Genomic DNA, 22695 nt, shown 5'->3' on the forward strand with positions numbered 1-22695 from the left:
AAGTGTCCACTGGCTTGACACAGTCATTTTAGTGGTACCCAATCATTCTGCTAATAAACCTGGTATAAAAAACATCCAGTGGTCACCTTAGGCAACTGATTAGTCTCAACTACACAATAAGAAATGAAGTACCAGGTCCCTCAAGACTTAGTCTTAAGCTCTTCCCAGGTATCTCTCAATGTTTGAGGCCAAGGATCCAGAGACATGAATGTCATGCTGAGAAAAGGGAATGTCATCACATACAGATATACTTCTGATGGCTGAGTCCAGGAAGTCACTGGAAGCCTGGATTTTAGTCTTCACCCAGAACAAACACAAACCCAGACACTCTTAATTCCTCGCTCACTTCTGAATTGCTGCAATTATGGTAGGCAACTAAAAGATATATATATGTCTGCAGCCTGTGGACCAAACTTTGTGGGGATAAAATGTATTGGATTGTGATGAAAGGTCTTGTCTCAGAGTGATGCTGAAAAACTAATTCATGCATTTATTTCCTCTAGGCTGGACTATTGTAATTCATTATTATCAGGTTGTCCTAAAAGTTCCCTAAAAAGCCTTCAGTTAATTCAAAATGCTGCAGCTAGAGTACTGACGGGGACTAGAAGGAGAGAGCATATCTCACCCATATTGGCCTCTCTTCATTGGCTTCCTGTTAATTCTAGAATAGAATTTAAAATTCTTCTTCTTACTTATAAGGTTTTGAATAATCAGGTCCCATCTTATCTTAGGGACCTCGTAGTACCATATCACCCCAATAGAGCGCTTCGCTCTCAGACTGCAGGCTTACTTGTAGTTCCTAGGGTTTGTAAGAGTAGAATGGGAGGCAGAGCCTTCAGCTTTCAGGCTCCTCTCCTGTGGAACCAGCTCCCAATTCAGATCAGGGAGACAGACACCCTCTCTACTTTTAAGATTAGGCTTAAAACTTTCCTTTTTGCTAAAACTTATAGTTAGGGCTGGATCAGGTGACCCTGAACCATCCCTTAGTTATGCTGCTATAGACGTAGACTGCTGGGGGGTTCCCATGATGCATTGTTTCTTTCTCTTTTTGCTCTGTATGCACCACTCTGCATTTAATCATTAGTGATTGATCTCTGCTCCCCTCCACAGCATGTCTTTTTCCTGGTTCTCTCCCTCAGCCCCAACCAGTCCCAGCAGAAGACTGCCCCTCCCTGAGCCTGGTTCTGCTGGAGGTTTCTTCCTGTTAAAAGGGAGTTTTTCCTTCCCACTGTAGCCAAGTGCTTGCTCACAGGGGGTCGTTTTGACCGTTGGGGTTTTACATAATTATTGTATGGCCTTGCCTTACAATATAAAGCGCCTTGGGGCAACTGTTTGTTGTGATTTGGCGCTATATAAAAAAATTGATTGAATTGATTGATTGATTGATGTCATTTTGTAATATTAACCACAGGAAGAGAAGTTGGTAGCAACTCAGAGTAACCCAAGTCAAAGTTGTAAACAAACCTGTTGTGTGTGTATTAGGTTGTGACTGATATGAGACTGTGGCTGCGTGAAGCCCTTTCAACCCTGATGGAAGATGCCCACCAGCTGATATCCACTATGGTGGACCGAGCAGCTTCGTACGATACACAGGCAGTGAAATGCAGTCAATCATCTAGACTTCTGGTTGTACCTTTTTATAAAATTAACCTGTGCTGGCTTCTCTGTCACTTTTTTTATAGAGAAATTGACGTGCTGTTTCCTGGTTACACCCATATGCAGAGAGCTCAGCCAATCAGATGGAGTCACTGGATTCTAAGGTTACCTTTCTAAATCTTTACCTATGGTACCTTTTCCATCTTATTACCAAATGATAATTATTCACACCAACCCCCTGTTGCTCCCTTTCCCACATTCTGGGTGAACGTGCTCAGCCATGCAGTTGCTCTGAGCAGAGACATGGATCGACTCCAAGAGATGAAGAAGAGAGTTAATATTTTGCCTCTTGGCAGGTACGGTATGAACACATTAACTGCACTGAGTTGCTTGCAAGTATTAAACAGACAACGGTTGTCTTTTTCAGTGGTGCTATTGCTGGAACACCATTTGACATTGACAGGGAGTTTCTGCAGAAAGGTGAAGCCACTTTAGAAGAACCACCATGTTACTGTGATTAGTCGTACATTTATTTAAAACACACACACACACACACATATATATATATTAGGGCTGGGCAAGTTAATGCGTTAATATCACGTTAACGCATTAATTAATTAACGGTGACAATGCAGGTTTTTTTTTTTTTTTTTTTTTTGCAAGTCTGTTGCTGTCTGCTGCAGCAGACATGGAGAAGGGCACAAAACTTTTACATGGCCATTTTAATTTTAAAGTGCTTCCAGACAGCATAGTCGAAAGAACCAAAGCCACTAAAGTTCTCCCGAGTGTGCCCTGCACTGAAGGCTGGGGGGAAAGTTCTCCTACAGCCGCTAAAGTTCTCCTTGCAGCAAACTGCATACAGAGCGCTGGATGACACGTTCTCCTACAGCCGCTAAAGTTCTCCTTTAAGTGAGCTGTGCATTTTGAGCACCAAATTGTGTGAAGGAAAGCCATAGATTTTTTTTTCTTTTTTTTTTTTTTGTATTAATGTTTGTTACAGCCTTAATGTAAAGCCAAAAGAAACAAGGCATCAGGCCAAAACACAGAATAGTGTCAATGTGTGTCAGGAACATCAGAACTGCTAATTTATACCCAGCAGTTTATTCAAGATTACCCTTATGTTTTTTTTCTTACATTAAATAATTAAAATAGTTTTAAGTAAAAAAAAAAAAGCACTACTGTTGAATTCATTTTTGGATTTTGCCTATAACAATGCTATCAATCGAGATTAATCGTTGAAATCATACCATTAATGGCAATTAAAATTTTTTATCGCTGCTCAGCTCTAATATATATATATATTTGCTTGTTTGTTTGATTAAATGTAGAAACTACAATTTCACCTTGTGATCTGCAGAGTTGGCATTTGATTGCATCAGCCTGAACAGTATGGATGCTACAGGCCAAAGGGACTTTGTTGGTATGGATACATACACTGTTCCCGAAATACATGTTATTCATTTAAAGGACATGTCGCATGTTTTTTAACGTCCCACCTAGCAACACAACATCAAAGTAATTCTCCCTGTGCACATGTGCTCATAATTAGTGGTTTCTGATGTTTTTTGTTCCTCTCCCCAAGCGAGGTATTAGTGTTTTTAACAGGCTGCGTTTATGACTAATTGCCACAGGTGCACAAAACCTTCTCACAGCTGCTCCTTTTACCATGACTGCATCAAAACAATTATCACTTAAAAACGAGTCATCATGACACAATATCACACTTGTGTAAACTTTGGAATTAATCAGTGCCTCAGTTTTTAAAGTTAGCAGCTACATTCCATTGAAACACACGCTGGGACTCTTCTAGTAACGACGTCACTTGTCGGAAACAGAAGTCCAGTTTCAGAAGTCTCCGGAGCTGTTTGCTGCGAATGCTTGTATACTTTGAAACCAGTCACAGAAGTGCACAAAGTAATCCCGATGGATCATCGGATGGTCACGAACAGCCTAAATCTAAATTGTTATGATTTCAGTGTGACATGTCCTTTAATAAAAATGTTTATATAGTGCTTTCAAGAAAGATGATTGTGTTTTAAAAGTCAAATTACAAAGGCAGTCAATACATTAATCTAGAAGTTAAAAAAAAGAAATGATGACAGGAATAAAGTAAAAAAAAAAAAAAAGGCACATGTAAAAATAGTAAAACATTTAAAGGTGTACTGCCTTTAAGACTTTTAATCTTTAAGTCATAAAAGGAATTTTCTTAAAGAAAAGCAACATGATGTCAGCTGGCTGCTTGAACAAAATAAACGAAGATGGCAGAAAATGCTCTGAAACAACTTCTTTCTCTCTCTGACCAGCTGGTGTGGCTCTCTGGCCTGGCCAGCCGTTTCAGCTCCGTCCAGTTTCACGCAAAAGAGTCATTGAAAAAAGCTCCTCCTCCTGATGGTCGTCACTCGTTCTGCTTTTCGCTCCTAATCTTGTGGTTATGACTCACAGACTTTGAGTGTTTAACATTTTTTGGGAACACGCGACTCTTCACAAACATGGCTACTGCGAGACTTTTCAACCTCCAGCACAGAAACACAATCTCTGCCCCTATGTGCTTTTTGCACGTGTGGAAACAGCAAGTTGAGCGCGCTGTGCTTTGTGTGTGAAAGGTCTTTTACTTAAATGGAAAAAAGTTGCTGTCTGAGTTAACACTCTAATGTGCAGGTCAAAAATGAGAAAACCTGATTGCATTCAGCTCTTCAGTGCAAATACAACTCTATTAAAAATGTTTTCTCCCCCCTTCTTTATTTTGTCTTTTTTAAGTTGAGTTCCTGTTCTGGGGATCTTTGTGTTTGACTCACCTCAGTAAAATGGCTGAAGATTTGATGTTGTACAGCACCAAAGAGTTTTCCTTTATTGTGCTGTCTGACGCTTACAGGTCAGTGTGTGTGTGTGTGTGTGTGTGTGTGTGTGTGTGTGTGTTTTGCTGGGGATAAATCTGCATTAATGGTAATGTGTGTGCAGTATATGTGAACATATAGACATATGAGCATATGTGTATTATACATAGGGTGGGGTGTTGACTGAAAGTGACAGAAAAACCTTTTAAATCAGACTTGAGCATCCAGATGGAATTTAAATCACTTTTCAGACTCCCTCCAAATGTGATTTGAATTAGATTAGATTAGCAAAAATTTGATTTCCATGTTGTTGTATGGCGGTTTATTTTTATGGGGTTTTATTTTTTATTTATTTTGAGACTGTGAAAAAGCAGTCTGGATAAAATCTGGACACGTCAAAAATGACCTTTGGTCTGACAGATTGAACATAGCCTTAGTGATCAGAAAAATGGATGCACCAGATCACTATAATTCATTCCAACCCGTCTTATATTGAACTTATGAAGTCAGATATTGTTGATTTATTTGAAGCATTTATTAACCATGCACAACAATAATGCATTTGTTTTTCTGTCTATGTACTGGTGTGTATGATTGAATGTGCAGCACAGGCAGCAGTTTGATGCCACAGAAAAAGAATGCAGACAGTCTGGAGCTGATCAGGAGCAAAGCAGGTCGTGTCTTTGGCAATGTAAGATTACCAACTTTTCCTCAATCATTCTTGTTCTTCATTATTATTATTTATTGAAATGTTTGCATTTGCCTAATGCACCCCATATTTCAGAATTGACACAAGATAAAAGTGTCAGTTAAAAAACAAAAACTGTTTTGCAATATTGAAACTTTTAATGATGGTTGCTTATTTTTGATGATGTCATGTATTTGTAATGATCTCTAAATCATTGTCATATCAGTAGATGTGCAGTGCTGTGAAGATGTTTGTGAAACCTTTAGACTTTGCACATTTTAAATGTTTTATCACAACAAAAACATTCCATATAGGAACACATAAAATTGAGCTCCAATTTTTCACCTTCTATTTTAAGAAATATAGCCTTCCTGCTCGTAGCAGTGTGCTGATTGTAGTCTTTAAATATTTTTTATCTTTATGTATCCACATTTGTAAGTCATCCAGTAGAAGCCAGTGTTGAGTATGTCAAACTTTTGATAGGAAATTAGCAACTATGTAGCATTTGAATGAATGAGATTTACTCGTATTGTCATTGTCATCACAAATGCAACACGTTATTGTCTACATGAGGTAGCTGGGATGATTTTGTTATCAAAAATTCTCTGCTCCACTTCAACATGATGCTGTATGACAGAGATGCAACACATGAATGTTTTACCCAATACCCTGAGTTTTACCTGACTAGTCTCCTCCTTACAGGGTCACCATATAAAGCACCACATTCTGTGTTTCTTAATGATTGATGGAAATAAAGACTTGTTCATGCATCCGCCCTTTGATTTGTCAAAAAAAAAGCTGGCGGTAAAAGTGATTTAGGTGTTATACTATTGGGGACATATTGGCACAAGTGGTTTGTTTTTTCACCCAAGTTTAAAGGGCATAATTTTATGTAAAGAAGCATGAATGCTGTTTGGTAATTCTGCCATAAAAAAATTTGTGTAAAATCTCAAGAGCTCAGAAACTTTTTCATAACACTCTGCCATACCTTTTCTATTTCTTATTGAATGATTTAGCAGTACTACAAATGATATTAATTGACTTGGACATTTCTTTTTATCTATCCCCTGATCTGTCTAAAGCTAGCTGATTGTAAAATTCATTGTTGGATGTTGTGGTAAATGGTACGTCTACATATGCAATCCATTATTGCATATGTAGTGGCGCTCGTCTTCCTGTGCGACACTGTGCAGCTTGCTGTGGCGTATGGTTTGAGTGCTGTGTGTTGCCGATATTTTTTTCTTTTTTCTCTTTTTCCTTCTACGCCTAACATTTGTTACCGAGGATTAAGCGGAACTACGCGGATTACGCGGAACTATGAAGGGAGCTTACATCGGGATCCTTGTTGCCCTTTGGTCGCTATGGTGTCGGAGCATTAGCGGCTACCAAGATGGCGGAGATGTGAGTGCTGGTAGGATTACTTACAGCCGGAAACTCCTGATGTCTCTCCGTTTGCCAACGGCAAGTACAGAGTTCTTGTGTCCTCCTGGCCTGCCAGACGGTTTTTCTAACATCGCAGTAAGTGGGGATGTGCCAAGGAAGCGCCGGAGAAGAAGGGGAAGGAGGGGGGGCGTCTAGCGCCGGTTGAGAAGAGTCGGACTCGACGACAGACGCCGGCTCCCGCCTCTCCCTACAGTCCTTCTTTCCAATATCCAGTCCATTAGGAATAAGAGGGACGAACTCGAGATCTACGCTAAGTGGAAACGCGAGTTTAGAGAGACTTGCCTCCTCGCGTTCACTGAAACGTGGTTGGGAGAACGAGACAAGAATGAGGATTTCTGCTTAACTGGCTTTGGTCTCCCCATTCGTCTTGACCGTTCCCCTTTTATCACAAGCAAGTCTAGGGGAGGCGGGGTTTGTTTTTACATTAACGAGAGATACTGTAAAACTGTGGTGGTGCGAGAGAAAATATGCACCTCGGATATTGAGCTATTGTGTATCTCACTTCGCCCCTTATACTTACCGAGGGAATTTCCTCAGCTGTTTTTTTCTCTTGTTTATATTCACCCAAGGGCTGACGTCACGGCAGCCTGCCAGCTGATCGAGGATGTGAATAATAAAATGACTGCAATTTCCCCTGATGCTCCCAAATTTATTTGGGGGGATTTGAATCACTGCCGATTGGACGGAGTGCTGAGGACATTCGAGCAGTATGTTACATGTCCAACAACAATGGGGAACTCTACGGTAGACCTTTGCTATGGCTCAGTAGCCAAAGCTTACAGGCCCACCAGTATGCCCTCTTTTGGAGCCTCATACCACAGCAGTGTCCTTCTCCTGCCGACTTATAGGCCAGTCTGTAGACGTCGTGAATGGACTATAAAGTCGGTGAGGTGTTGGTCAGAAGATTGTATCGACAAACTGAGGGCTTGCTTCGAATGGACAGAGTGGGAGGTCTTTTATAACATTTGCTCGGATTTGAATGAACTGACACAGACTGTTTCTTCTTATATTTCTTTCTGTGTCGACATTAATATCCCTCAAAAGAATATTATTAGCTATGCTAATAACAAACCGTGGGTTACCAAAAATTTAAAGGGTGTCTTAAATAAGAAGAAAAACATTTTTTTTATAGGAAATAATAGGGAAAAAGAAATTAACAAAGAGGTTAGGATTGAAATCCGGAAAGCGAAGAGAGCTTATAAGGATAAAGTAGAATATATGTATAGCAGTGGCGACCTGCGGGCGGCCTGGAGAGGCATTAAATCTATGGCTTCAGTTACTAACGTTCAACAGGATAATAATAAAGCACCAATTAAAGTAGAGGGGAGTTGCGAGGAGGATCTGCCAAATGCATTCAACTGCTTTTATTCCCGGTTTGAGAACCATGAGGTTGCAGAAAAACTCCCCCTGGAAAGTACTTCCTCTGCTACTGATGATGGGATAGCCATTAGTGAGGATAGTGTGAAAAAACTTCTGGAGAAGGTTAATGTAAGGAAATCTTGCGGTCCAGATGGAATTTGTGGACGCACACTAAAGTATTGTGCTGACCAACTTAGTAGTGTACTCCTTTATATCTTTCAGAGGTCACTTATTTGTGGTCAAGTACCGGACTTATGGAAATCATCACTCATAATTCCTGTCCCGAAAAATTCATTCCCTAAGCAGTTTAATGACTTCAGACCCGTAGCGCTTACATCATTGTGCATGAAGGTCTTTGAGAAAATCATGAAGAATATGATAATAGCAAATATGGAGGGGAATATAGATCCACTCCAATTTGTGTATCAGGCGGGAAAAGGAGTGGAGGATGCTAAGCTTTTCATTCTTAACTGTCTTTATAGGCATTTAGAGAAGCCTCGAGCTCATGCTCGGCTTTTATTTGCTGACTTCTCCTCAGCTTTTAATCTGATGCAACCACACCTTTTAGTTAAGAGGTTGAGGTATGATTTTAAATTGCCCCACCAGATTGTTGTATGGTTGTCAGACTTTTTGACTAATAGGAGGCAGAGAGTCTTGGTAAATGGACGTGTTTCAGACTCCGTGGTTTTGTCCACTGGCTCACCACAGGGCTGTGTCCTTTCCCCCTTACTTTTTATTTTATATACAGATGAATGCAGAAGTGTTAGGCAGGGCAGTTATTTGGTTAAGTTTTCTGATGATACTGCTTTGCTGTCGCTCCTTCAGGGAGATGAGTCAGAACACGGGGAGGCCCTCACTGATTTTGTCTCATGGTGTGATGCAAATCACTTGGACTTAAATGTATCCAAAACGAAGGAGTTAATAATTGATTTCAGACGAAATAAAGGGTCAGCTGTGGACACTGTTATTCATGGTAAAGCCGTGGAAAAAGTCTCTGCATATAAATATTTAGGCACTTTCTTTGATGAGAAGTTGAAATTTGATGTAAATACGGCAGATATTGTGAAACGTGGGCAACAGAGAGTGTACCTTCTGCACAAACTGAATTCCTTCTCTGTTAGGCCTGTTATCATGGGCCGCTTTTATCAGTCTTTTATTGAAAGCCTTTTATGTTTTTCTTTTATCTGCTGGTTTCCCAGCTTGGCTCTGAAGGATAAAAATAGGTTGTATAGTATTACAAGGATATGTTCAAAGATCATTGGAATGGAAACAAATGATAAGGAAGGCAAGATGTATTTTGTCTTCTTTCGGACATGTGCTAGCAGGTGAATTTTCTCTGTTGCCTTCGGGTCGACGTTATGTTTCACCTGTCTGCAGGACGAATCGATTGTTAAAATCCTTTATCCCTTCTGTTACCCGTCTTTTAAATTCTTTGTGAGGTGTAGATGTATAGGTATGAGGATGTATGGATGTTGTATATATATGTATATATATATATATATATATATATATATATATATATATATATATATATATATATATATATATATATTTTTATCTTATTCTGTTTTTTGTTTTTGTTGTTGTTGTTGTATGTTAATGTGCCGGTATGCAGGCTGCCGAAACCAATTGCCCCTGGTGGGATGAATAAAGTTGTCTAAGTCTAAGTCTTATTTTGTTTAAAGATGGGTGATTATATTTGTAATGAAACATTAACAGCCTAAAATGATGTATTGATATATCAGGGACTCAATTAATAGTATGAAGACTAAAATCTTCATAGCGTTCAATTTTTTGTCTCATCAGACCAGAGAATTTTGTTTCTCATGGTCTGAGAGTCCTTCAGGTGCCTTTTGGCAAACTCTAGCTGGGCTGCCATTTACCTTTTCCTTTTCCTAAGGAGTGTCTTCCATCTGGCTACTCAACCATACAGGCCTTAATGGTGGATTGCTCCAGAGATGGTTGTCCTTCTGGAAGGTTCTCTCTCCACAGAGGAATGTGGTAGCTCTGACAGAGTGACCATCGCGTTCTTGGTCACCTCCCTAAGGCTGTAACATAACAAAATGTGGAAAAAGTGAAGCGCTGTGAATACTTTCCGGACGCACCGTATGAGGCAAACCACCTCTTTAGTGAGTAGAAGCAAACAAGCTAATTGTTATTGTCTGAAATACAAAGAATGGAAGCGTAAATTGCTTTTTGTTGCCACTGAGCATGATTTTGTGCAGGGGTGCCCAACTTTTTTTGAACCGAGATCTACGTTCAAAGTTGAAAGTGTATCAAGATCTACCAAGCCATATCGACCGCCATAGCGTCGCCACAATTTATTGTGCACCAATATAATAACATAAGTTTCTCGCACAAAGATAATGTTTTAACAATAATCATGCATTATTGAAGTAAATGTACATGGTGAAAAGAATAAGCACAAGTAGGCCTAGAACTGGCCTCAAGTTGGAAAAATTGTTCCCTACCTTAGCGGGACTTCTGGCACTGACAACAGACTCTTTGGTTGCAAACTTAGTGAAGCGCCTGACAAATTCTGACAAGATGCTCTGCACATGATCATCATAACGTGCACTGCTTCACACGACAGGATTTTAAAATTATCTTTAGGTTTCCAAAACCTGATGAGAGACTACACACATGAAGATAAAAAAATCATCGATCTAAAGCCTGGTTCACACGACAGGATTTTAAAATTATCTTTAGGTTTCCAAAACCTGAGAGACCACACACGTGAAGATAAAAAAAATCTTAGATCTTCTAACAGGTTTGGTCGTACAGTGTGTGGTGTTCAGCCACACAGTAAGGACAACACCACACACGAACAGATTTCACACACGAACATTCCCAGCTCAGACAGGAAATCTTGCAAAATCTCTCGTGATTAAACGTGACTTCAGAGTAAACAAACAGAGATATTTTGTGGACTATTTAAAACAGAGGGGAAAAAACGATACCAAAAAGAAAAAGGAAAGGCATTCTTTAAAGGAGTGGAGACAGCGCGACCACCCGACTTTCTGGTATGTCAGAACAGCTGTTTTGATTTTATTTTCCGCTGCGTACATCCGTCACCTTACTTTGTAATTGGCTGCACGTCACATTCAGCAGGCTACGTGCTCATTTGTGGTCAGAGGACACATCCCAAACAATCCAACATGTTGAATATCCCCGATTTGCGATCGGAGCTCTCCTGACGTCCTTCCGAGCAGATCAGAGTGCTCTTAACATACCACATGTGGCAGGAATATGTGATAAGATTATCTTTAGCGTCATCATGATTGTCGGGGCGTCCTTAAGATTGTTGGAAGGGGAAGATCAGGTCCGATATCGGCATAATTATCCTGTCTTGTGAACCAGGCTTTAGGCCCCACAGTCTTTGTCTTGGTGCTTAAGTTCTGTGTACATGTGTGAAAGTTCTGCAGGTCACACTTTTGCAATCTGCTTGATTGGTGTAACTTGCTTTCAAATCCAAAAGCTGTGCATATTCAGCATGGCTTGAAAGTTTCAGAAATTCTTTAATTTTGTGAATCAATTCAGAAAACTGTTCCAGAAATTTACCTCTGCTGAGCCACCTAACATCTGAGTGCAGCAGGTGTGTGTGTGTGTGTGTGTGTGTGTGTGTTTTGCACCTGTCTCCTCCAGCTGCGCACATAATAAATGTGTCCTCAGACTCCTGGCCCGCACAGAATCTTGTTAGCCACATTCATCACTCTTCCATGTTTATGGACTGTTGTGCTACTAGTCGAATGTTCAATTCCGGGACTTTTCGGGCATGCATTTAGCCGGGACGTTAGCATCGTAGCTCTTGTGACAGTTAAAATGCCCCTCCACATTCCCTTTCTTCAGTAAAGCCACATTTACATTGCAGATGAGACAGATGGATTTGCCATTTGAATGAATGAAAAAATAATCCTCCTCCCACTCAGAATAAAAATGATAATTTTTCATTTTTTTCTTCTCCACCTTCTATGGTGTTGAACAGCAGCTGGCATCCTTATTGATGCATTGCTGCCACCTTCTGCATCAGTCTGTTACAGCAGCACTAAATCGTCTAGAGTCCAGTAACAGATTTTTTTTTTTTTTCATGCGATCGACTGGAATGCAGCCCGACCAGTTGATCATGATTGACTGGTCGGGCACGCCAGATTTAGGGCTTGATTTGTTAATTTTGCTCTTTGTCTAAGATCAGCAGATAATCCTCATTCACATCTTCTTGTTTTACTTGTTTTTCTTGTGGACATCTGGTTTGTTATTTTGTTCTGGCTATATTAATGCCCACCTTCTGCTCTGTCATGTGAATCACAGTAGCTCATTCAGATCAGTATACATGAGCAGCTTGTGGCTGTACATAAGACAGTATTTTTCACATAAGACAGTTGAAAATACAAGTCACAGGACAGCTGAACAGGTTTTCAATTTGGAAATTGAAAATGCATCATATCAAACTGATTTTACTGTACTTTTCTCCCCTTCCTCTGTATGCTACAAGTGACTTACAGCTGTGATTTAATTGCAAATCAATATTTTGAGTCAAATGTCAAAGATTCTTTTCAGATTAAGCTAAAGTTTATGTTGAGTGTATATATTTGATTATACCATGGTCAGTGAGAATTACATGTCTAACTGGCGTGCATTATTTTCGTGTATATGCACACGTAGTTCGGCAATTAAGTCACTGTAATATCACTCCGCTCTGGTCGTCACCGCAGCAACGCGCAAATCAGTTGGCGCAGATCAGCTGTGTTTTGACAGGTGAATGCAGAAACCGATAAAACATGGATTTCCAAGTGAATTTTAATATTTTTGGCCAAAATAAAACGTTTAAGGAATGGGAAGAGGAGGAGAGCAAACGAGAAGAACAGCAAAAGCAACAGCATAAAGATTTAACATGGACCAACTGGACAAGATTGAAGACGGGAAAGAAGAAGAGAACACAAAAAAAGTTAACTTAAATATTTGTGTGTTGGCTCACTGTGTGGGACCATGGTATAAGCGGATTAAAAAACTCGAACTATGCTTTGCGTTGTGGTGTTTTAGACTCCGCGTTGTGCATTCAAACCGTATAATGCACGGCTTCTCGTTGTTTAATCCTTACATATTAGTGTTCTTGAAAGTGAAAAATGTATTGTCAATGATCAGTCATGCATGGAAGCTGTCATCAGTGTTACCTCATTTTATGGGTGAAGTATCTGCACATTCAGTCATTATGTTTATGCACTTCAAGACTTATTTTTGCCCCCCCCCCCCCCCCCCCCCCCCAGTGTGCAGGGTTCCTGATGACGCTGAAGGGATTACCCAGCACCTACAACAAAGACCTCCAGGTACAAACTTTGTGATTTCACTTAATAGGGAGGACTATTTTCAGATGAACTTCATTTTCTTACATCATACCCCCCCCCCCCCCCCCCCACACACACACACACACACACACACACACACACACACTATGCTGTATTTTGTGTTCGTGTAGGAAGATAAGGAGGCCATGTTTGATTCTTATGATACTGTACACGCTGTGCTTCAAGTGGCCACTGGAGTCATTTCTACTCTCAAGGTGAGTTTCTTTCTGGCCCATGTGACGGATGAATTTGTGGACCCACATCCTTTCAAACGAAATGTTTCAAAATAAATGTACTGTTTCAGATCAATCAAATTGCGATGGAGGCAGCCCTCAGTCCTGACATGTTGGCTACTGATCTGGCTTACTACCTTGTGAGGAAGGGGGTGAGTTTGCAGAGCTGTATTTTCCTCCAGATGTTGTAGATTTTGGAGTAATTAAAACATGTCATGAAGAAAAGTATGCAGAACTGTAAATGTGTTTACGTCACGCAGTATTGTGTGAGTACTCTGAAAAGGCCATAACCAAGACTACAGCTCACCAATGGTGCCAGAGTAGACAGTAACAGTTGGCTGGTGAGCAGATGCAGATCCCACAGCATTATTGTAATTTAATAAGTTAATGGCAACCGTGCATCATGAAGGGAGAGAAGAGTCCACTGGTTTTCATTCTAACAGATGTCCTCTGCAGGTGATGTCACAGAGTTCTTCCTACTGCAGTGATTGTTTGGAATGGAGTCTTGTAGACAGTTGAAAGTTACTGGCTTTCAGTTACACATATGTAGCTATTTTTGAAAACAGAGATTTTCCACCATTATTTTACAGTGAGGAAAATAAGTATTTGAACACCCTGCGATTTTGCAAGTTCTCCCACTTAGAAATCATGGAGGGGTCTGAAATTTTCATCTTAGGTGCATGTCCACTGTGAGAGACATAATCTAAAAAAAAAAATCCGGAAATCACAATGTATGATTTTTTAATAATTTATTTGTATGTTACTGCTGCAAATAAGTATTTGAACACCTGCGAAAATCAATGTTAATATTTGGTACAGTAGCCTTTGTTTGCAATTACAGCGGTCAAACGTTTCCTGTAGTTTTTCACCAGGTTTGCACACACTGCAGCAGGGATTTTGGTCCACTCCTCCATAGGTATTAAAGGCACTGCGCTGCGGTGGTTTGAATCATATTTGTCTAATAGATTACAATTTGTTCATGTAAATGGGGAATCTTCTTCACAGACTAAAGTTAATTATGGAGTTCCACAAGGTTCTGTGCTAGGACCAATTTTATTCACTTTATACATGCTTCCCTTAGGCAGTATTATTAGACGGTATTGCTTAAATTTTCATTGTTACGCAGATGATACCCAGCTTTATCTATCCATGAAGCCAGAGGACACACACCAATTAGCTAAACTGCAGGATTGTCTTACAGACATAAAGACATGGATGACCTCTAATTTCCTGCTTTTAAACTCAGATAAAACTGAAGTTATTGTACTTGGCCCCACAAATCTTAGAAACATGGTGTCTAACCAGATCCTTACTCTGGATGGCATTACCCTGACCTCTAGTAATACTGTGAGAAATCTTGGAGTCATTTTTGATCAGGATATGTCATTCAAAGCGCATATTAAACAAATATGTAGGACTGCTTTTTTGCATTTACGCAGTATCTCTAAAATCAGAAAGGTCTTGTCTCAGAGTGATGCTGAAAAACTAATTCATGCATTTATTTCCTCTAGGCTGGACTATTGTAATTCATTATTATCAGGTTGTCCTAAAAGTTCCCTAAAAAGCCTTCAGTTAATTCAAAATGCTGCAGCAAGAGTACTGACGGGGACTAGAAGGAGAGAGCATATCTCACCCATATTGGCCTCTCTTCATTGGCTTCCTGTTAATTCTAGAATAGAATTTAAAATTCTTCTTCTTACTTATAAGGTTTGAATAATCAGGTCCCATCTTATCTTAGGGACCTCGTAGTACCATATCACCCCAATAGAGCGCTTCGCTCTCAGACTGCAGGCTTACTTGTAGTTCCTAGGGTTTGTAAGAGTAGAATGGGAGGCAGAGCCTTCAGCTTTCAGGCTCCTCTCCTGTGGAACCAGCTCCCAATTCAGATCAGGGAGACAGACACCCTCTCTACTTTTAAGATTAGGCTTAAAACTTTCCTTTTGCTAAAACTTATAGTTAGGGCTGGATCAGGTGACCCTGAACCATCCCTTAGTTATGCTGCTATAGACGTAGACTGCTGGGGGGTTCCCATGATGCACTGTTTCTTTCTCTTTTTGCTCTGTATGCACCACTCTGCATTTAATCATTAGTGATTGATCTCTGCTCCCCTCCACAGCATGTCTTTTTCCTGGTTCTCTCCCTCAGCCCCAACCAGTCCCAGCAGAAGACTGCCCCTCCCTGAGCCTGGTTCTGCTGGAGGTTTCTTCCTGTTAAAAGGGAGTTTTTCCTTCCCACTGTAGCCAAGTGCTTGCTCACAGGGGGTCGTTTTGACCGTTGGGGTTTTACATAATTATTGTATGGCCTTGCCTTACAATATAAAGCGCCTTGGGGCAACTGTTGTTGTGATTTGGCGCTATATAAAAAAATTGATTGAATTGATTGATTGATTGATGTCATTTTGTAATATTAACCACAGGAAGAGAAGTTGGTAGCAACTCAGAGTAACCCAATTGATTGATTGATATAGATCTTCTCTAGATCTTTCAGGTTTGGAGTTTCAGCTCCCTCCAAAGATTTTCTATTGAGTTCAGGTCTGGAGACTGGCCAGGCCACTCCAGGACCTTGAAATGCTTCTTACGGAGCCCCTCCTTAGTTGCCCTGGCTGTGTGTTTGGGGTCATTGTCATGCTGGAAGACCCAGCCATGACCCATCTTCAATGCTCTTACTGAGGGAAGGAGGTTGTTTGCCAAAATCTTGAAATACATGACCCCATCCATCCTCCCTTCAATACGGTGCAGTTGTCCTGTCCCCTTTGCAGAAGAGCACCCCCAGAGTATGATGTTTCCACCCCGTGCTTCACGGTTGGGATGGTTTTCTTGGGGTTGTTCTCATCTTCTAAACATGGTAAGTGGAGTTGATTCCAAAAAGCTCTATTTTGGTCTCATCTGACCACATGACCTTCTCCCATGCCTCCTCTGGATCATCCAGATGGTCACTGGTGAACTTCAAACGGGCCTGGACATGTGCTGGCTTGAGCAGGGCGACCTTGCTGCCCTGCAGGATTTTAAACCATAACAGCATCATGTGTTACTAATGTAATCTTTGTGACTTTGGTCCCAGCTCTCTTCAGGTCATTGACCAGGTCCTCCTGTGTAGTTCTGAGCTTTCTCAGAATCATCCTTACCCCACAAAGTGAGATCTTGCATGGAATCACAGACCGAGGGAGATTGACAGTCATCTTGTGTTTCTTCCACTTTCTAATAAATAATCATAACAGTTGTTGTCTACCAAGCTGCTTGCCTGTTGTCCTGTAGTCCATCCCAGTCCTGTGCATGTCTACAGTTTTGTCCCTGGTGTCCTTAGACAGCTCTTTGGTCTTGGCTATGGTGGACAGGTTGGAGTGTGATTGATTGAGTGTGTGAACAGGCATCTTTTATACAGGTAACAAGTTCAAACAAGTGCAATGAATACAGGTAAAGAGTGCAGAATAAGAGGGCTTCTTAAAGAAAAATTAACAGGTCTGTGTGAGCCAGAATTCTTGCTGGTTGGTAGGTGTTCAAATACTTATTTGTAGCAGTAACATACAAATAAATTATTAAAAATCATACATTGTGATTTCTGGATTTTTTTTTTAGATTATGTCTCTCACAGTGGACATGCACCTAAGATGAAAATTTCAGACCCCTCCATCATTTCTAAGTGGGAGAACTTGCAAAACCGCAGGGTGTTCAAATACTTATTTTCCTCACTGTATATAAATGAATTTCCATCCACATGAAATCGCAATACATGTTAAATGCTGTGAAGGGCATGTCAAAGCAACAGGCTCTCAATCTCTTAATCGACAGCCTCTTCATCTGCTTTGCCAAACAGCATCTGAATTTTGAATCCTTCTGTATGTTCTGTCTTGTCCTTGTTTCAGGTTCCATTCAGGGAGGCCCATGGTCTGTCTGGGAAAGCAGTTGCTAAAGCTGAATCCAAGGATATTCCCCTCAGTCAGCTCACCATGGAAGATCTACACAGCATTAGGTGACAATCTGACATATCAAATTATCTGAAACATAACTGTTTCCAGCAGAATTATGTAATTTCTCACTGCTCTCTCTTTTAAGTGATTTTCCTCTCACAGTTGTTGTCTTCCAGTTTATTTAACGGTATGCAATTTTTCTCATGGGATCAGTTTTTCGGGTTGCATTCACACAGCTAATCTGCAGAGGCATCCTTTTGGCCTTCCTTGCACACAGAGTATGGTTTTCTTTTTCTTCTTTTTTTTTAAACAATCCACACTAGAGCTTTTCCAAACCCCTGGATGTAACTGTAACAGCCCTGTGCTTTATTGCCTGAAGCTCCAGGTGCAGCACGCACTTCTGATCTGAAGTGTTGGAAAATTCTTTTTTACCTCCTCCAAAGAGGTTTTGTTTTCAGTGCTGCCTTCTAGCAGGATTATGCAAAAACTACTGAGCTGATTTTTGTGAAATGTGGTAGAAGGATGGAGTATGGGTCATGGAGGAAACTGTAACTTTTCAAATGGATCTGATTAAGGGGGTGGAACCAGGTTCCCCACCCCCTCTCCACATATGTACACGTGTGTGTGTGAGCTAACATCACCTAAGCTATAATACCTGGTAACACGTTAACATTGCAAACATGAATTACACAAAAATTTCACTTGGCAGACATACTGGAGAGCACACTTTGATAATTCACTGGCAGCAAGCCATATTATTAGATATTTACAATTACATGCTCATATATGCTCAAGCTGAAGTTAGCGACTTCTAAAATATGTAAAAAATCACTGCTTTAAGGCACTTGACTGGGTCAGGTCATCAGCCACAGTCTGAAAATAAATACTTTTAAGTAAATAAAAATAAAAACTTCTTTGTTTACTGGCAGATTGCAAACCAGCTTTTGAGATGTGCATACTGCCACCTACTGTATCAGAGTGTGAAATCAGGGCATTAATAAAAAAACAAACAACCCCAATACAAAACATGAAACAGTAAAATTAAAGATAAATTAATTAAAATGTACAAAAATGTATTTATTATGAAATGGCACAAGTTTCATAGTTTTTAGCACAATCATACAGTACTTCCAAAAGGCTGACTTTATGCAAATATTGACTAATGCAGTGATTCTCAACCGTGGTGCCGCGGCACCCTAGGGTGCCGTGATCAATTGTCAGGGGTGCCGTGGCAATTATCAAATATTATCGGGTGTATGTGCTGTAATAGTGTGGCAGATGGTGTAATGCTCTTTTATTCCAGTAGATGGCAGCAAGGCGCGCAGTAGCGCTGAGCCGTGTGCCGACAAGGAGGCGTGATCGCCATTTTAATTCCGGGCAAGTTAGTGATTTGTGTGCGTAGAAGTCTCATCAAGAAACAGGTGGAATTTGCTGGAAAGCTGCGCATGTTGGCAAAGTCACAAACAGAAGAACAAGGGAGACAATATTTCCTTCCATAAGTAAGTGGTTTTGGTTATTGTTGTCACTTTGTCCGTGATATTTGGATGATAAACAGCTGTATGTCTCCTGCCGTACCTGTGTCACCCAATGACACGGATCATTAATTTTACTTATGTCTAGTTGATATTTTCCACTGCTAGACCAATGTCTAGTTAAAATTCTTGTCGTTAGTGACTAAAACTTGTTCGACAAGACTGGGGAGTGGTTTTTTTTTTTTTTTTTTTGCACCTTAAAATAATGAGATTAATGACCCGCGCTGCTGTCACACACACAGAAATGTGCACACACACACCGCTGACTTCATGAATGAAACTCGGTCAATAAAGGATAATTGTGTAAAAATATAATATATATAAATGTATTGTGATGGTTTTAGGAGCCGCGCTGCGTTGAACAGCAGCAGCTCAGCCGAGCAGCGCATCTTAACAGCGCAGATCCGTGTAACTTTCAACACTAATATTTGTGAATGTGTGGGTGTCAGAGTAAGTTTAATACTTTTCTGACATAATTTAATATAATTTAATTTTACTGGCTCGATATCCAGGACAAAATGGCATTTTAACACGTATTTTGTGAGCATTTTTCTGAGTGTGTTCAGTCGCGAATCTCCATTGAAAATGCATTAACATCCGGGTACTTCATCAATATTTGCCCGGTTAGGAGACGTCATGTCGCTGTCCATGAAGGGACGTTTTCGTTTAGTGTGCAGCATTGGGACTGCGCTCTCTAGTTCTTATATACAGCTCCATGACTATAGTATACTATGTTACGTCATATCTGTACTGCACATGTTGCTAATGTGCTAACGCACCGTGTAGAGACAGTCGAGTTAGTGGTGCGTGACACGTGACACATGACAGTGGTGTGCCGCAGGATTTTGTAAATATAAAAAGGGTGCCGCGGCTCAAAAAAGGTTGAAAATCACTGGACTAATGATTGAACCTGACCTGTGCTATGACTGTAACACTTTTTTTTTTTTTTTTTTGCTCAGAATTTAAATGACAGAATTGAGCAACTTCATTCATTATTTTACCTTTTGCATTTTATATGTACATAGAACTTTTTCTGATAAAGATAAAATAAATCTATATAAAAGGCTTGTGTTTCTTGGTTGGTTGAATTGCTTTTAATTTCGGAACTCCTGGGTGCAGAAACAAATTTGAGCACGCTGTTGGAATCAGGGCATCACAGTGGTGGTTTTACTGTTGGGAAAGTGAAGTACGAGGGCTGTCAATAAAGTATAGGTCCTTTTTTATTTTTTCAAAAACTATATGGATTTCATTCATATGTTTTTACGTCAGACATGCTTGAACCCTCGTGCGCATGCGTGAGTTTTTCCACGCTGCGAGCCGACGCTGCAATCCGTCCGCACGTCTTTCATTAAAAAAATTTCCTTTAACAGTTGAATATCCGGATAAAATGCTGAAACCGACTTCCTCTGAAACTTCTCTGTTCTCTCATGACGTCCTGGATCAATAGAGCCTGAAATGTGGAGGTTTTCAGCTTGAAACAGGCTGACGATGGTGCCTGGCAGCGCTGCGCGACGTCTCGCACCGTGGGAAGTCCTTAAAGCGACAGTATCACCTCAAAATCTCTCATCAGCCGTTAAAATTTTCACTGAAAACCAGCTTAATTTTTTGAACCGTGTCCACTTCGATGTGTCTCACAGGTTTAGAAAAAATTTTGATCAAACAAAGCGCCAGTCTCTCAGCAGCTTCTCAGACAAAGGAATTCTGACGAGGGGCTGGACGACTCCTCCCACAAGGAGTGCTCACAGGCGAATGACGTCACCGACAGGCGTGGAAAAACTCACGCATGCGCACGAGGGCTCAAGCATGTCTGACGTAAAAACATATGAATGAAATCCATATAGTTTTGAAAAAAATAAAAAGGACCTATACTTTATTGACAGCCCTAGTATACGGACCCATGCCAGGGGACGTAAATGAACAGCCAATAGGAAGTCTGAATAAATAACAATTTATTCTGCAAATGTGCACAAACAACCAAATATGCCTTTAGTCTGGTGGTGAGCCAGCAGTACCTCCTCTTCGGGCGCCCCACACAACAAGACCCTCCTGGCGTCCGACCTGGCTTGTCAGGGTGTCGCTGGTAGAAGTCGGCCAGGAGGGCTGTTGTGGGCATACTCGATCCAGGCCAGGTGTTGACCTCCAGGCGTCGGGTGTGCGGAGGTGACACACCTCAGGGCCTGCTCCAGATCTTGGTTAGCCCGCTCTGCTTGTCTGTTGGTCTGGGGCTGGTACCCAGATGACAGGATTGCCGTGGCCCCCCAGTTCCATACAGAACTCCTCCAGACTTGCGAGGAGAACTGGGGACCATGATCCGAGACGATGTCAGTCGGGATACCATGCAGACGCACCACATGGTGGACCAGGAGGTCTGTGGTCTCCTGGGCCATCGGGAGCTTCGGGAGGGCCACAAAGTGGGCCGCCTTGGAGAACCGGTCCACTATCGTCAGGATGGTTGTCATTCCCTGGGACGCAGGGAGGCCCGTAACAAAGTCCAGGCCGATGTGAGACCAAACACCAAACCTCCAAACACAGGAACACAGAGTACGTGCAGTGCCTTATGTATCACTTAATCAAAGTCTGATGGGAGGAGTGGAGGACGCCAACTTCAACAAACTCGGCTACAAGCTGCAAGTGTACAAAGATTAACGACTGCAAAAAGCTCTGATGCAAAAACATGTGCGTACGGCACAGAACGGCTGAGCAAGTTTACCTGATGGGTAAGCTGTCAGAAGCGGTGCTCCTATGAGGCGACTACGCCGTCTAGTGCCTGAAACCCGACGACAGGCAGGGCGCCCTCTGGTGGTGAGCCAGCAGTACCTCCTCTTTGGGCGGCCCACACAGCATTTACACTATAAATGAACAGCACTCAGAGTGCATACCGCTCCCAAGGGAAGAATACTTAAAACTTGGTAACTCCAGGGCACAGAAGAAAAATTAAAGCACAGTGGTTAATGCTATAAATGAAAAGGCTTATTTATTTTTTACCAAGGTGACCCCACCCTACGGTCACATGAGCTACAAATGACGGTGATACGCAGTTGGCTTTGTCACTTGATGGGCGTTCATGGGGTATGCCCACAACATCTCTGTAAAATATTTTGTATATCACTTTAGAGGTGTTATCGGGTTACAAAAACACCAATTTTAGATTTCTAAGTATTTATTCCTCACAACCTTTTACAGCATATATTGGAACTATATTAGATTTATGTAGAAATAAGTTGTTTTGGAGTGTATTCCACCATCTTGAATTATTTTGTTTGAGCGAACAAGCAGGTGACATCAAGTTGCCTATTCACTGACTAGGAGTCGCTGTGTTGCTCAGTATTTGCTTAAAATAGACTTCAGGTCTGTTTTGGCCCCACGTGGCTGGCAGCAGAGTGACCTTTGTCTCTTAACGATGCAAAACGCCCACTGATCGAAAATGAATGGCAAGTCCTCACTTTGCTTCTGTTGTTTACTGTTGCTTGTAACTAATGTGACTGTAGGGTTAGAGTGTGTGGTGTCATTTTTGTGGCACATCCAAATGAATTTTTGTGGCACATTCAAATAAACAATGTGCGGTTCAAGGCCACCCATGCCCAAACTTCATGCATTGTGGAGTTGTGTAAGAAAAGGCTGTCTGGTGTAAAATGTATGCAAGAATAACTTGTAGTTTCCATCTCAGATCTCCTGTGGCAACTCCATCATAAAGGGGCTGAAAAAAAAAATCACAAATAGTGGTGGATCCAAGATTTTTTTCAATGTTAAAAAAAACCTGC

General features: G+C 41.1%; 1 protein-coding gene across 2 annotated transcripts in view; it reads left to right on the forward strand.

Annotated features, from left to right (window-relative positions):
- LOC117517196 (argininosuccinate lyase-like) overlaps nt 1-22695 on the forward strand; it is an 87967-nt gene that overhangs the window by 58414 nt on the left and 6858 nt on the right. For both annotated transcript variants that reach the window (XM_034178133.1, XM_034178134.1), the window contains exons 5-15: nt 1483-1580; nt 1683-1760; nt 1875-1952; nt 2024-2076; nt 2954-3016; nt 4354-4468; nt 5037-5121; nt 13185-13244; nt 13394-13477; nt 13567-13647; nt 17358-17464. In XM_034178133.1, coding sequence (XP_034034024.1) covers nt 1483-1580; nt 1683-1760; nt 1875-1952; nt 2024-2076; nt 2954-3016; nt 4354-4468; nt 5037-5121; nt 13185-13244; nt 13394-13477; nt 13567-13647; nt 17358-17464 — 902 coding nt within the window. The remainder of the gene's footprint in view (nt 1-1482; nt 1581-1682; nt 1761-1874; nt 1953-2023; nt 2077-2953; nt 3017-4353; nt 4469-5036; nt 5122-13184; nt 13245-13393; nt 13478-13566; nt 13648-17357; nt 17465-22695) is intronic.

Source organism: Thalassophryne amazonica, chromosome 9 (assembly GCF_902500255.1).
Source record: "Thalassophryne amazonica chromosome 9, fThaAma1.1, whole genome shotgun sequence".
Classification (NCBI taxonomy): Eukaryota; Metazoa; Chordata; class Actinopteri; order Batrachoidiformes; family Batrachoididae; genus Thalassophryne; species Thalassophryne amazonica.